The 16,661-nt window shown below is 34.1% G+C and overlaps 1 protein-coding gene across 2 annotated transcripts; it reads right to left on the bottom strand.

Annotated features, from left to right (window-relative positions):
* Window positions 1-581: 581 nt before the first annotated feature.
* LOC132175074 (cadmium-induced protein AS8) lies at window positions 582-6,624 on the bottom strand. Of its 2 annotated transcripts, XM_059586888.1 has the most exons (10): window positions 6,552-6,624; window positions 6,026-6,165; window positions 5,161-5,227; window positions 5,026-5,076; window positions 4,275-4,349; window positions 3,376-3,403; window positions 3,053-3,299; window positions 2,547-2,819; window positions 1,258-1,319; window positions 582-1,164 (listed from the first exon to the last, which is right to left on the bottom strand). In XM_059586888.1, the coding sequence occupies exons 7-9, from the start codon at window positions 3,291-3,293 to the stop codon at window positions 1,303-1,305; spliced, it is 531 nt and encodes a 176-aa protein (XP_059442871.1). In that variant the 5' UTR covers window positions 3,294-3,299; window positions 3,376-3,403; window positions 4,275-4,349; window positions 5,026-5,076; window positions 5,161-5,227; window positions 6,026-6,165; window positions 6,552-6,624; the 3' UTR covers window positions 582-1,164; window positions 1,258-1,302. The 2 variants fall into 2 exon arrangements, with proteins under 2 accessions (XP_059442871.1, XP_059442872.1); XM_059586889.1 differs by lacking the exon at window positions 3,376-3,403.
* Between the last annotated feature and the right edge of the window lie 10,037 nt (window positions 6,625-16,661).

Genomic DNA, 16,661 nt, shown 5'->3' with positions numbered 1-16,661 from the left:
TGTCACATCCAGAACAGTGCAGCAAGACCACACATTTACACTTGTTCTCAGGAGAAATTGATTGGGGAGATAATCATCAATTGTCAATGCAACAAGTCATTTCAAGACATAAGAGAGAGCTATGAAACAGTGGTGATTCTGGGAACACGGTAGGTAAGAAGAGAATGTCTGGATTTGAGGAAGCAAGTCTTGACCAATGACAAAATCTTCTTAGTTCTTATGGCCAAAAATTCTAACCTGCACATAGACTTTAGCTCAAACCTTGAAAAATCCCATTTCCCGTAATGGAACTGGGAAGGTTTTCAGTTCCAGACATTGGAAAACCATTGTTTGATAGATATGTTCATGCCACCTTCAGCATGTGATCACTGCAGAACAAACAAGGCATTTGTTTGCATACATGTAAACTCACTACTTGGTATACTATTCTGTATATTTGTTTTTCCACCTCTACAAAGTATATATAGTTAATCCTACTGATTTTCTCATCCTTTCTAGGCAGGATGCATGGTATTCCTCTACAGAGAGGCCAAAAGTAGAAGCTAGATGCGAGTAGAAGGCTACCAAAGATGAAAAGAGAATCATTAATATAAAATAATAATTTAAATAAAAAAAGTCGAAATATGATTGTATCTCTCCAACCAACTAGAATTTAAATTATTATACATCACGAGCAGTTCATGACTCACTGAAGTTCCAAATTACTGACATGGTACTACCACAATTGTTCTTTCTGAATGAAGCATTCAAATCCACACACTCATATCCATTTTTTCATATTTTCTAATTGACTCTTTCAGAATTGATCATAAACATCATTTTTCATTATTCTTCTGTCTCAGGGCTATGATTGGTGATATCGTACAACCCAAGGGGTAGAAAAGCATGGGGAAGAAGTCTTGTTCTCAAGGCCATGGCTGATGATATCGTGCAACTCAAGGGGCAGAAAAGCATGAGAAATTTTTTTCTTACTTTTTATATATCCTTTCCTATATTCTTCTAAAACTTAGGGGAACAACCAAAGGGGGGGGGAACAGTTTATGCTGTCACAGGGACATCTAGAGCTTGAGAATAATAACTAAGGGGTGATAATAAATCATAGTTTTTCACCCCTTTACTACCTTCTAGAGGAAGAATCCAGAAGTAGAACTGACAACGGATCTCCTGAAAGCAACAAAAGAAAAGGAACCGTCACTCTAGTATCTACCAAACAACTTATGATGGACTAATTCAAAATGAGGATATCAGAATGCTTACAATTTTTACAGTGTATAAGCTACATGACTTGGGCTTTGCAAGGCACTAATCATCTTTCAAACCTGTAAGTGAGCGATGCACATGTTATTATTTTGTTTCAATTTCCTTGATCAACATAAGAAGAAACATGAAACCCCAAAGAAATAAATGGAATCACATGCATGAAAAAAAAAAAACAAAAAAAAAAACTGCACTTGATCTAATAATACAAGATCTTCTAAAACAGCACGGTCTTGGGGTTAAACTGCATAGTTGTGCTGCATACAATGAGTTACAAGCATGGGAACCACACCACAAAGGCAACTTACGTGAGCCGTTATTCAGTGAAAATAAAAATGAAAAAAATTAAACAAACCAACTTAGTGTATGACTCATGCCTCCAAATGCATAAATGATGGGTATACGATTCAATGACTTGGAAGGTTCATGGAAGACTTGGGAATCCTAAATAATTATTTTTTAAAAAAAAAACACTAGTTTTGATTGGATCCACAATGATGATGCAGGGTCCACTTGGGGATTTACTTCGCTAAAAAGATAACTTATTTTAGGTTTTTAAGCATGTGTAATGGTTCGCTACAAGTTTACTGTTTATTCAAGCCTGACACTTTGTACATTATTTTGACTAAAGACTCCACTACCTTTCTAATGCATTTGCCAGGTATTCTTGTAATCAACACTCAGAGAAAACCTACGATAGGCTAAAAGATAAGAATCATCAAACAATAACTTCACATTGTTTAACTCTTCAAAACACTTTATTGCTAAAATATGTCATCTAAATGAGGACTAGTTTTGAACCCACCTTAAGGAAGATCCTGAAGTGAGTCAAAGAATGATGCAACCAAAATTTTCATTTTATTTTTTCCCCTCGACTCCTTCAAAACTGTCATGGCAAATTATGGTCCTAAATACTACTGATAACATTTCCCAACTAACATCCAGAGTTTTAATGTATGTGAATACTTCCAACAACTACAAGCCAGCATATTAGCATATTAACAGAAGAAAGATTCAAATTGCACCAATAAAACTGCAGCAATATCTACAAATAACAAAAAAAAAGAAAGAGGAAGTAATAGTTGACAAACTATGAAACGAGTGGAAGATGAACACCCTCTTCCCCCATCACCACTCCCAACCGAAAAAAGAAGTTGAAAAAAATAATAATAATAAGATATAAGAATCATATGAGTCAACAACAAACTAGTAGCAATAATTCCAGATTGATAACAAACTCTAAATACTTTCAAGATTACAAACAAAACAAGTTGCACTTGTTAGCTTACCTTTGTGAGGGCGGAAGAAGCTACAAAACCTTCCTAAACTTTCACAGATAGACCTAGTAAAGACTGGTGCCATGCTCTTTCTGCCAAATAAGTCAACCTCTTTGCCCGGGAAATGGTTTTGCTTAAAGCTAGAGAATCTTGTATAGGCTTCTCTTTGCAGATTAGAGACAAGAGGTGCAATGTTATTCCAGCCATCCCCTGCAACATCTTTTTTGGAAAGAAGACCACTAGAACGGGCCAACTCCAGTGCGCCACTTCTTGTAGCCATAATTGCTGGGAAACAAACGAATTGATCAACCTTTGGCACTCAAGACTAATCCTTTACTAGACAGACACAAACAAACATTCAGATCAATAAGGTAGTACATGCATAATTGTATGAATCAAGGTGTGAAGTGTTTATGTTGACCAAAATGCATAAAAGCAGTGTGAATGTTCTTTACAGGCAAACCAATTAATACAAAATTTAGCATATGAAACAGTTTAATTATAAATGAATACTATACCATCACAAGGAACTTTGTAGATGAAATTTGCAGGTAGACCAATGCCAAAACCAGCCAGTGTAATGCCCACATTAAATCCAACTCCACAGCCAGCTCCAACATAACCAATTACCTCAGGGCCAAAACCAGGGCCCCATCCAATACCACAACCAATGCCTATTCCCATGCCCCAAAAGGCACCAGATGTTGGATGCACAGGATTCCATCTTTCATATCTCCTGAACAAACCTTTTATAATCATTAGGACCTGTGAATGAAGATGACAAAGGGATGTGATTGACAAGAATTTTCAAAAACACAATAACCTGTAATTGATAACACACCTTAATAACATTCCATATGACAATGCACCTGAATAGCAATCAAAGTGACAATAGTGTTAGATCAATTCCACACCCATTATTCAGTCATCTGAAGTAATTATTTGTTTATTACAAGGTACATAGATTCACACAATATAGGTGTACTAAAGTGGATGAATCAACTTTCTGCTGCCTTCATATTGTAAAGCAAAATAAAAAATATATGCTATTGCAACTTTCAAAAATTCCACTCATACTATCCTCAATAAAAAACAGAAAGTTATTCATAAGGACATTCATCCCTATGGTACATGTTAAATATAGAAATGAAAGCCTAATTGAACTTCCAAAGAGTGTAATGCTGCACAAGTTCCCAAAAAGACTACAACTCACATTCTTTAACAACAAAAGTAGCTAGATATTTGCACGTTGTTTGAGAAAGGACGTGGTGATTTAACGTCCTTATAAGAGATGTTACTTTTAACAGTTTTAGTAACGTTTTGCTAGTAAACAACGTTAATTCTTCTTTTTGGTAGTAAAAAAATTGGGTATACTGTTCAGACAGTATACCCAAAGATTTTTGGCACAGGATAAACATGTATTTTTCCACCATATAATATTCACAAAAATATCAACCACTTTTACCACACACAGTACACTAAAAACACACATTATGCTACTTGGCAAATATTCCTTAAATTTAAGTACATGCCACCAAATAACCATTAACACAATTTCGAAAACATATAAAGTTAAGCTTATAGATATATAGTCCACAACTTCAACCTATATAACCAGCTCTTTAATGTAAAAAAAAAAAAAAAAGTAAATAAATAAGTCAAGGTTACAGATATAAATACATAGTTCCTTAAATTTAATGCTTGTATTGCTAAAAAAAAAAAAAACAGCTCTTTAATGACCTTCACAGTCCAATTGCTTTCTTTGGAATCAACTCCACAACATCATACGACCGCTCTTTGCAGATGAGTCTGTCACTGCAATGGAAAACATAAAGCATCACACATCCCCCATAATTTTTTTTTATTAGAAATGCTAGGGGTACTAACTATTTTACTAACAGAGGTTTACTAAACTGATATGTAGCTCATTCATTGGAGGAAAAACAAAACAATTAATTAAGAGAAATGTAATGAGTACAAATGAATAAGCTACACATCAGTTTAGTAAGCCTCTGTTAGTAAAAGAGTTAGTACCCCTAGTATTTCTCTCTTCTTCTTTTTTTAATCATCATCCCCATAATGCTTGCTTACATAGAGATGACATCACAATATCAACAAACCTTAAAAACACATCCAAACACAGCAAATTCGCAAAGTAAATACCTTCAGATTCATATACAAACAAATCCCCAAATGAAAATGTATTGGATTCAAAAATCAGCAACAAATCAAAGGAATCAAACTCTAGGGTTGGTTATCTCCAAAATTTTAAGGAAGACCAACATAAATCAACTACATAGTCTGCCATTACTAAAATATGACATCAAAACTACATCATCAACAAAAATTTAACCCATTTTCGGCCAACAACCACAACCGCATTCAATCATCACCAATATATAGCCAAATGTAAACAGTGAAACACATGAAATATTAATGCTCATTATTCTCTAGTTATTTTTTTACCAAAACAGTGAATATAAAAATCTACCTTTATAGCTGCCTCACTTCCAAGTTCCTTTAAATCTTCAAATTTCATTGCCTAAACATGCACATCGTCACAAGACCAAGTTAGAATTTACTGAGCATTCACATCATCCATACCACATAGTGTTAGAAAATGCACCTGGTGGCCTCTCCCGTGCCTACATCTCCCACTTGAGCGTCGTCCTCATCCGCAATGTAGGCTTCACCTGAAAAAAGTCATGACTCATGTTATATAACCGCAAGCCTTAATAATGGGAAGATGAACTTCCAAAACCAGTAATAAATCTATGGCTTAACTAGGCAAATCTCATTGTGAATGAGGATGAGGGTGATTTTGTTTTAGCTAGGTACCATTAGGAAAATCTAAACATTGTTTTAGCTAGGTACCATTCCAAACATCTTATTTCTACTTCATAAGCTTTATTCTTGAGAGTGATTTTGTTTCATATATATTTTGGTTCACTCATGCCACGCACCTACTGCAATTTTTAACATACACGTCATTTTCCTAATTGTCGGTATATCAAATTAATGTTTCCAATAATAACTAGTATGTGCAGCTGGCATGGGTTACTGCCAATTCTTCGTGAAGAATTTGCAAATTTGAATAGAAAATGGCTATATCATTCAACAAAGATATGGAATGGATTAAATGCACGTCAACTGTTCTGCAATGTCTACAAAAACAAAGGAAAAATATTGAGAAGGCCAATGGGCGTGGTCCCAAGACTTCTCAAACGCTCCTCTAGACATATTATGATTGTAACCTTGTATGGGACCTATTTTACAATAATGTTAGAAAATAGGTAAATCTTGAAATCCCATTAGTTGTGCAGAATTGCCCAGAGGAGAATAATGGAGAAGTTAGGGTCAAAATTTTCGTAAATTTTGGGGCTTATACCATCAGTCGAAACCCCTAATTTTATTAAATGGAATATACCGAAATGCTCAAGAGGCGAAGAATGAGGGAGAAAACACGAGAGAGATCGGGAAGAAAAACTCACCGAATAATTCGATCGCTCGAGGAAACTAGCCGAGCTGGTGGACAGGGGCGCTGGTGCTGGCGGGATCAGGCACCCCGACGGAATGTAGTACAGTTGGCGGCTCTGGTGTGAAGGAGGAGAGAGAGAAAGAGCAGTCCCGCCTGAATTTTAAGCTTTAATTCAGATTCTCGTCTTATCACATAGATCACGATAATAGATAAGGTTGTTGCAAGCCCACCCACTCTTTAATGTCGTTCATTCAACAACCAAAAAAACCCGACATGTCTCATGATAACACTAATACTCATGTCTCATGATAACACTAACAAGAACATTAGAATCTCCCCAAGTAAGAGATTTTCTGATTCCTTTCTTTCAATTACCAGTTTAATACCGAATTAATGTTTGATCAAAATCCAAAAGAGAAGAACAAATGAGATTTCAGCCAAAGCAAATAATACCCAAAACAATTCTTTGTAAAACTGAAGAAAATATCAATCAGAATACTCAAAAAGAGTAGTGAAAATTAGAGCAATGAGAGATTTACCATCAAATTTCGTTTTTGTTGCAGAGGCTGTAAACGAAGAATGGCAAGTCATGGGAAATGGATAATTCTACAAACCGAATGCGACCCGGTTTTAATTGGGTTCGGACATATGCTGTAATGGGTTCGACCCACTTCCAAATACCCATTGCCTATTGCCTATTGGTCCCACTAAAGATAGAAATAAAAGAAAAATGAAAAATTAGAGTGTGTGGGTGTTGACAAATTCAATGTCAAAACTAATGAGTTTGTAAGTTCATTTTGAGGGTGTAAGTTGGTTATGGAATTAGAAATTTGTGTTGAAAATATCAATTCCCCAGGCCTCAAGTCGAAGCTCAGTCAATAGGTGGTCGAACGCAGGCATATTTCACTTCAAAGAAAAGAGGTTTTATTACAATAGCGTTGATGCACGACGACTTAGAAAATTGAGAAGTTTTCTATTTTTTGTGAGAGTATATTTGGGTATTTGGGCCTTTCGGGTTTTGAGGTGTTTTCTCCATATTATTTTTTGTACTTTATCTTTTAATAGTGAATTTTCTATTAAGGAATGATTTCACACTACCTGTGGACAAGATCTTAGGCATGTTTATAAGGAATGGGCAACCCTCTCTTATTGAATCGGTTTTATGAGATGAGTTAGGCCCACAAATTTCTTCATGGTATCAGGTCCTACCACAAGACGAATAGGGCTCACACTACTTACCCTGTGACAAGAACTAAGAAAAATACTGGCATGCACGTGAGAGGAAGAGTGTTGAGGAATGATCCTACATTGCCTGTGGACAAGATCTTGGGCATGTTTATAAAGAATGGACAACACTCTCTTATTGAACCGATTTTATGAGATGAGTTAGGCCCACAAATTTCTTCATTTTCTTCTATTCGTCTTCGCCTGTGAATATAAGCTTATTAAATTAAACCATGTTAAATATTGGTATCATGTGTGATTGAATTATTTTTATTCTCCTCTTTTTACTTCTTTGGACATCCTCAAATTATTTTGTCACAATACCCACTACCTTCCAACTCGTCTAACCTAACATCTTTAATAATGTAGATATGATTGTCAAATTCAACCTTAGGTGAGGTGGTCTCTCTTTTGAGCTCCATGACCTAAGTATATAACAATAAGGTCGAATTTGACTCACTCTACCACGATAATAGCAAGTATGGACAAACCTTTGTGAAGGTTATCTCCTAGGAAGAGGGTTCATACCCTCAACCTAGCCTTAGTGGACACCAACAATGTACACTCTTACCCTTATCAACAACCTTAGGACTAGCATATTCAACACAAGTTGGGGGGCACAAAATGGATTTTCCTTTTGAAGTAGAGGCACATTTGTCAAAGCCAAGTCCATATCAGCAAAAGCTAGGCTTTTGAGAACTAACAAAACCAGAAGGCAATTGAGATTTATAACCATCCAAGTTCATCTTCTAATGATTTGATCCTACTTATTATAATCATGCAATTTTCAGTTTTCAAGGAATCAATTAATTAAAGCATATAAATCATATAACTTGGCATACAAAGATTCATTCTAGGACAGAGTTTTTCTCCAAATTAGGTTTAAAGAATTTCCTTCAACTAATTAAGTCTATAAAAATGATATATATCATTTGAACATATGAAAAACATACACTTTTTTAATATCAGAAATAAAATTAAAATAAATTTTATTAAAACCCCGTGTATATCTTATATGTTATTAAATATATATATATCATTTTTATAAATTAAATTGAAAAAAATTCTTCCATCTTAATTTGAAATAAAACTGTCCTCAACTCGAGCACATGCTAAAACTTTGTAGAAACTAGCAATTGGTGAAGGACAAAATCTTTTCTATATATTTAAAAGTAAATCCTTAGAAAGACAACAATTGACCACACTGCCGAAGGAAATAAAAGACAATGAGGAAGCTCTCCCTCTCCGTGGGAAGAAGAGACTAGAGACAGAAGTTCCTTTTTTCGGGGCTGGAGACTATATTGACAGTACACTCCCCTCCCCTCCTCTACCCTCTTCTTTCTAGGCCCTATTTGCTCAGGAGAACAAGAAAGAAAAGCCACTGCTTCATTTCTCTATTCGCTTTGCAAACATATCAATTGGAGAAGCAAAATAATTGCCTCTGTTTGTACTTTTCTTGGCCATTCAACCCAATTCCTGCTTCATTCTGTACTTGTTTCTGCACCTTTCGTGGCCCACAAATAATATATATAAAAATAAAACATGGTTTAGGAACCAAGAAGAGACGACCAAGAGTACTATGAGCCAAAAGTCCAAACATCCTGGCAGAGACGACTGAAATTATCGACCACGGGGATGATTAGTAAGAAGAGAAAGCTAGTGAAAACACGTAAAGACAGAAGCTCCATGCAAACATACATTAGGGTGTACGGATGGATATATAGAGGGTTAAAAAGTTCGCATATATTTTTCTATGAGACAGTACTCCACCTGGTCTCTTCTTTTAACAATATGGGGTAGGCAATATGTTTTTCTTTTCTTTTTTTTGTTTAATAAATCTGAAACACAAAATCAAAAATAATAAAAGAAAGTAATCAATCTAACATTGGAAATAGGGAAAGACTTGGGGATTGAGATAGAGATCTACTTTAGAGAGGATCGGTGTGTGATTGGCTTTATAATCACTTTTCAAAGTACCTTATTATAAACTTGAAAACCGAACATTCCTAACGTTAAAAGTAGTCTAATCTCCAACATGTCTATCATGTTTTCTAGGCCTTCGAACAATTATAAAAATGGTCGTTTCTCCCCCTTTTTTTCCCCCTTAGCTTTTTCTTTCCATGTGAAGCAGAGAAGAGATTCATGAGTTTTTGAAAATTTCATCACTGTGCTTCTCTTGTCAACTGCATGGATTAATCATCAACAAATGCCTATAAATTTATATCTCCCGCAAATTTTGTATATTCAAATCGCAAGCAATTCGGATAGACAATTAATGAAAACCTATATATATATTTCTGAATTTAGCAAAATAGTACTTTGATTATTGATTGTTGGTTCTTTAGATATACATAGAGAATAGATAAAGAGATGTGAAAAAATAGGAAAGCTCTAATAAAGTAATATATTTTGAATTTTCTTTCTTTGCAAACCAAACTAATGGGAGGAGTGAGGGAGGGAATGGCTTTGGACCTTGACTATGCTTTTCTTGCTTAAGAAGATCTTGTAAGAACCTCTTTAGCTAAAGCTTGACACCCCATATAATGCTACGTGGCATATACCCATTTAAGACACAGACAGAGAGATCTAGAGAGAGAAAGAGAGAGAGAGAGAGAGAGATTGTTGGTTTTGTTGTCCCTCTGTTCCAAGCATTCTTTGCTTAAAGAGAGGTTAGCCCCAGGAATAAAGCTAAGGACAACGGCAGTAGTGGGTTAAAGTTAAAGCAAAGCACCAAATAGCAAAACTTGCCAGCCAATGCTGACAACCGACAATAGCCAGTAACATCTCTCTGGGGGGAGTGGTGGGGGAGGGGGGAAAAAGGTTACTCTCTGCCCAAGAGGGGACGTTTAGTCACCGGTCATAGCCGGTACTCAGTGGTTGCCGTACGCTGATTTTCTCTGACTCTAACCGCATCAAGGGGGGTTTGGTTTGGTTGCAGGCTCTGACCGTGCATAGTCAGGTGAGAGTAAAACAGGTAGCTTTAGAATCTCTTTTTTATTATTACTTGGACAGTTCGAAGATCTTCCAACATTCCAATTTGGATTTGTAACAGTGTTGATTCCCTCACCAACGGCGGTTCCAACTACTCGTGCAATCTGATTGGACTATACTGTTTACGGATTTGTACCCTGTAACCATTTGAGTACATGTAAAGAGATATATATATATACGTCATCTTCTCCATACAAAATTATGTATTATGAGAGAATCCTATCCAATGCAGCTGCTCTAAGTACCCACGCGGGCAGGCTGATTGGACTACTCTTCTGTTGACTGTATTCGAAAGTAACCATGTAAATGTATTTAATTTCAAGTGCCTTACTTTGTCATGTAGCAATTAAGATTACTCTTAATATATTATTAACTCAGACTAATCTGTTCAAAATTTAATATTTTCAATATTGTTACATCAAGGAATATATATGTATTTCTCAATTCTTATATCACTACTGTCTTAAAATATTCACATCTAGGTCGATAAATTTATTATTTATTTTATTTGTCAATTTTTTCCAAACTCCTACATTTGACTCTCTATTTAATTATGAGTGATGTCACAAACACTCACGTACACTTCTTCATACTTATGATTGACTTTTAAAATCATTATTAAACTTTAAATTAATTTTTATTGGATTTTAGGTTTTAAAAGCCAACATATGATTATGAAAAAGCGAAAGTATGTGTAGTATTACTCATAAACTATTCCATATAAGTATTAATTTTCAATGATTTGTTGAAAAAACGTTATCGATTTTTTAATGTTTTTTCTTCACATTTGGTGAGTAAATTAACAGTGCTCATCACTGTAGCAGCTTCACAAAATATTTCTCTAATTTAGTAAGTGGAATGCAACTCATCTTGTTCTCATTCGAGGAACCCAATAAATAATCAGAATAATAAAGCAAATGGGTGAGGCGGTGGAGAAAAAGACAAAGAGTGTGTCCTCTGGATAACTCTAGAGAGCTCTCCCACTAGAAGATAAAACATGAATTACAAGGCATATGTCCCATCTTTGGATACAGATTTGAAGCATACAAGATATACAGAGAATCATTCCAGGACTTCAAGTACAAAAAATTCAGGATTAAGTGACATTTGATTAAATCACAGAGACAATTTTTATCTCTCTTGGAATTTCGTTTAAGCCAAATTTCTCCATCAACTTAAATATATATAAATATTAACAACTTGTTGGTGCCTGCCTGCATTTTTTTTAAAGAAAATTTCCAGCCAAACACAGAAGGAAGCTAATAACCAATGAAAAAAACAAATGGTGACACTGGGAGAGTAAGCAGCTGGTAAACTAATGATTCGTGGGATCATCTTTGTATTATCAATAATGACAATATTGTCTAAGAAAAGCAGTTATGTCAGAGAGATTTTTGTTGGGTATTTTATAAGAACACCCTTAGCTGTTGCTGCAGAGGTTTTGCATACAAGTGTTAATGGCTTTCCGACCGGGCCAGCATTCATGTGCATGGCATTCAAAGAGAGAGAGAGAGGGGTGTACATAGCATGCAAATAATTGGATGTTATTTTAGCTTTGTTTCGGTCAAGACAATGAAGACCTTTTTGAAAAAGCAATGCCCAAAAAGTTCACAAATCATCAAGACTAGAATGATGATGATCAGCGAATCACATTCATTTTGGTTTATATACTCCACTAGCTAGGTTAACTTGGCTAGTTGCACATGCGAGAACTTTAAGCACATTTTTTTATAAACTTTAAATACATTTATTTATTATTTATTATTTATTTATTTCTCTTTGCTTAGCAAGCTTGGCTAGTACTAGAGATGACACGATTTTCAGTCAAGCCATCCAATCCAATCTTTCCTTAGGAATATGAGTGAATAAAGTAATAAACAGGAGTTTTTACTGAAAAGACAATACATAAGAGTAAGAGAAAACCCATTTTTGGCCTTATATGCTTGTCCCAACAAGGGGACCTTTAAGGAATGGAGATGAGACTAGATTTCATAGAGGGCATCCTACTTTAATTAGGGTTATGAATTAAACCAAATTACTCTTAATTAAGCTGTTTGAGTTTGGCTCGTTATGATCTATGCTTGTTTTAGCTATTTTTTAAACTGGACAATCAAGCTGGACTCCAGCTTTCAATGTCGAGTACTTGACAAATCAAGTGGGTTTTTTTTTTTTTTTTTTAATAATAAAAAAAAAACTCAAGTTCTGCCTAATAAGTTCATAATCATTGAGAATATTATTTTTCTTAATTTAATATGACATAATTTGTTAGGTTTTTCGTATTTGAAAATTTAGTGTCAAAATATGCTTCGTTGTAGGTTTTCATTCTATGGCTAAGTCGGTGCAAAAATTGATCCAAGTCATGAGAATTCAAGTTTGTGTATAATGTCTAACATAGACCTAGTCGAATTAAAATGACTCTATCTTTTTATTCCGGTATCATAAAAAGGCAATCTTAGTGCGTTGAAAATCTGACTCAAAATCCGACATTTTTAAATTTCCTGAAACTTTTCAAATTTCAATGTGTGTTGGATAAAAATGGGTTGTCAATAGAAGTTTGGAAATCTAAATAGATTAGCTCGTTCATAGCAGGTTCGGACGAGTTAAAGAACACTCATATGCTGGCTCATTCACTAGAGGTCCCAACGTCGCCAAGAAAGGCTGTAAAACCTAACCAACTTAGACTAAAAAGCCTTGTTTTCTTCCCATCTATATAAGCCTCATAACTTACGACTTTCAGACAATTAGAGAGGTTATTGTTCATCATTATTGGAGATGTTTCATATTGTTCTTGAGCTTAACAGTTCAAAACCTTCTCCTTGTTTCATCCTTACCTCTTAACCACAGAAAATCCTGTGGTCACTAGAGTTATAGTTTTTAAAGCGGTTGAGGTTCGTTTATGAAGATGATCCATATAAAAAAAAAGTCAAAGAGCCACTATGGTAGGAGGTAGTATGTTGTTTACTGAGATTATAAGATTGAGTCCTTGGATTACAAATATTTTGTAAGTAGAACAATTTGTAATTCAAATTTTTAATATTGGATACCTTTCAGAGTTGGCTGGCTTTAGGAATAGTTTTACTTTTGAAGAATTCTTCAAAAAAATTCTATTTCATTACCAAAATCTTTGTATTGATTTCTTTTACTGCTTTCTTGATTTTGGTATTAATATTTGTGGTGATTCTATTGAAAGTTGATAACTTTATTAATCTTAATTGTTGTTAAGATTTCGGTATTCATTGTTAGTTACAACATGGGGCGTAAAAATGAAATTTCATTGTTATGAGAATTCTGAAAGCTTGCAATTTTCTTTTTATCATATTACACTTTGGAAAACTACTAAAAAAATTATACTCAAGTCTACTTAGGTCAACACTTTGGGAAGTCCTTGCACAGGACTACCAACACTTATAAAGACTGTCAATGCTTAGATAAACCCTATGCAATACACTAATTGAGATGATCTATTTGCATTCTCCTCCTTTAGAACTTGGCCAAGTAGTACTCAACATTATTAGTTTCTTCATCTGCCTATACCTGTTAAAGGTGGACCTCCAAATTCGTCAACTTGGCCTTCTCAGCTTCCAGCTCACCCTTGACATTTTCCAACTCGGTAGTGTAATATCCCGGTTTTATATTAGGAAGATGAGAAGAAGCCCACATAGAGTAGGTGATTTATAAAGATAGTCATAGGTGTTAAGTCTCACATTGCTTAATTACTAGGTGAAACTGAGTTTTATAATGAATTGTAGGGAAGCTCCAAATTGACTAGTCCTTTTAGGATAATAGCGCATATGTGGCTAGCGTTTTTCCCTGGGTCGTTACAGGTAGACCTTTGCCTCCAACTCCTTGACTATTTCCTTGAGCTTTGTAGATTTGGCCGCTACTTGAGCCAATAATTTTATGGGTTGTTCACTCGCTTTGGTCTTTGTTTTTTCTCAACTTGGCGTCAACAACGTCTAACATGCTCTTCTAGCTAGGCCAATTTCTCTTGCTCGAGAGACTTATTCATCGTAGTGATCACTCCTCCATAAATTAGTGTTGTATGGTGCACGTGATTGAGAACTCTTACATTAGACACCAATTGTGCAAGGGTAAAACTAGGTTAGAAAAAATATTATAGAAAAATAAGACCACAAGGTAAGAGGACATATATGGATATAGATATACTCGATATACGCCCAGTCAATCCAGGTCGGAATATATAAGAGATGACCTGGGAGCCTAGGATTCGAGTTAGGATGACAGGCTCGATTTGCAAGTCTAGACTAGACTGTGAAGGCTAATGCGCATGAACAAAACAAAGAACACGTGATATCATTCAACCAAATGGAAAAATTCAGATAGCTCGATTAGCTACGTACTTCATGAAGCACGTAGAATGACAGGCTGATCAGAAGTACGTAATTCAGATAGCCATTATGCTGATTAGCATAATAGCTACTTAAATAAAGATAGTAATTCCCACTAATAGAATGACAGGATTGTAGCACTGAGGATACCTACTCCATGATTTCAGTCTGTTCTATATATATAAGTATGCCCACATATATTGTATACCTATACTCAATTTGAGAAGATCTTAGTTCTTATTTGGAGTAATACACAATTTCGTTTACTAATTTAAACATATATAAGACAGTCTCATGTTGACACCACCCCCAGTAATTATCGAATTGTCCCTACACGTTTTAAAGGTTTTTATTGATAAATTGACTGTATCATCACCTTACATAATATGTTCTCAATATTAATTTAGTAAGTAGTCTATTAACTTGGCTAAAAAAGTACAAGTGACATAAAATAAAAACACATTTGACCATGTTTATCCGGAGGAGGGAAAGTAAGAGGGATAAAGAAGGGATGTGAAGGAAGACGAGGGGATAAATGGAAAGGAAACCTCCCATATGTTGCCACACCTTTAATAAAATTATAAATTTAAGCTATTGTTTTAGTTAATTAATGGTGATTTTATCTCTTCCTTCCCTTTATGTCCTACATCTTCATATTCCTTCCTCTTTAAGGGAATTACTTTATGAGAATCGAAGGGTCTTCTAGATAAGTATGGAATTGAATTAAACAAAATTCAAATATAAGTATCAAAACAGAGGTTGGGATTGTGAATCCCGCCTCTGTCATTCATCTCTTATTTCAATTAAATATTTCACGTATTTTGCATCACTAATTAAGGAGGAGTTTAAGTTCACATGTAAGAGAAAGTGCTAAAATAATAAGTACATCGTTTTACTTAAGGTTTTATGCTATAAACCATATTCTTATAGTACAACTATCTTATAATACTCATCTTCAATCTCAACCAACTTTTTATTTATTTATATTTTAACAATGATTAATCCACGTGTTGATTTAAACTGTCACATTAATATCATAGTACTTAATGCTTCAATTAATTAAATCACTATATCTAAACAAACAGTGAAATTAAATTTTTGATCATATTTGGTTCTTTGTTAAAACAAAATCTACTCATTTTGTAAATAATTTTATTGTAATTGCTTACGAATTTGAATTTGAATTTGAATTATGGTAGGTGATGATATCTTTATATATAGTTATCTTCTGAAAATATGAAGCTTTTTATGTGTATTAAACAAAAGGCTCCAGAATGTTTCAGACTGCAGACATCCTATGTGTTTTTTTTTTTATGGAAAGTGTACGAGTAGATCGGGTATGTTTGGACTTTGGAGAGGGCATCGGATTTCTTTGCTCTGTTCTTGCAACAATATTCATATATATATATATATATATATATATATATATATATAATACTAAAATAGTAAAAATACAAATAAAAACAAAAGAAATCGATATTATTTTGATATTTTTTTGGCAATATAATAATATAAAATACATTAAAAGATAATTTCAAAATCTGTAAATAATAAAAATACTTGACCACCTGAAATCAAGATCTTCTGGAGTTTCCAATAAATTCTATGTTGTATACAAGTTTTTTTTTTTTAAAAAAAAATTTAATAAATACTTTTAAATTACGTTTATATAGATTTTATCATCACCTCTGTATTTATTATTGTGCTATATATGCTGAGATTCATGTTTTAAATTATATAGATTTTAATAATTGATATTGTGATTCTAAAATGATACTAATTAAAAAAATCACCACCTTTATATCTTAACCATGAAGATTTTTACAAATTACATTTTTTTTAAAAAAATTTCTAATAGTTAATTTGAGGTATTTAAAAAACAAGACGTTGAGTCTCATTATTATTATTATTTTTTTTAAAAAAACTTTTTTAATATTCTAATTTTTTCTGCTTCAAAGCACCTACCAACCTCAAACCAGAAAACCAAAGGACCTTTGATGGGATGGTTCCAAACATCTCTAAAGAAAAATTAAAAAAAAAACAAAAGAAAGAAAAAACCAATCGTAGCCCTCCATACTCTTCTCT

Source organism: Corylus avellana, chromosome ca3, assembly GCF_901000735.1.
Source record: "Corylus avellana chromosome ca3, CavTom2PMs-1.0".
Taxonomy (NCBI): Eukaryota; Viridiplantae; Streptophyta; class Magnoliopsida; order Fagales; family Betulaceae; genus Corylus; species Corylus avellana.
Note: the sequence above shows the minus strand (reverse complement) of the source record. Positions and strands in the feature narration are given on the sequence as shown.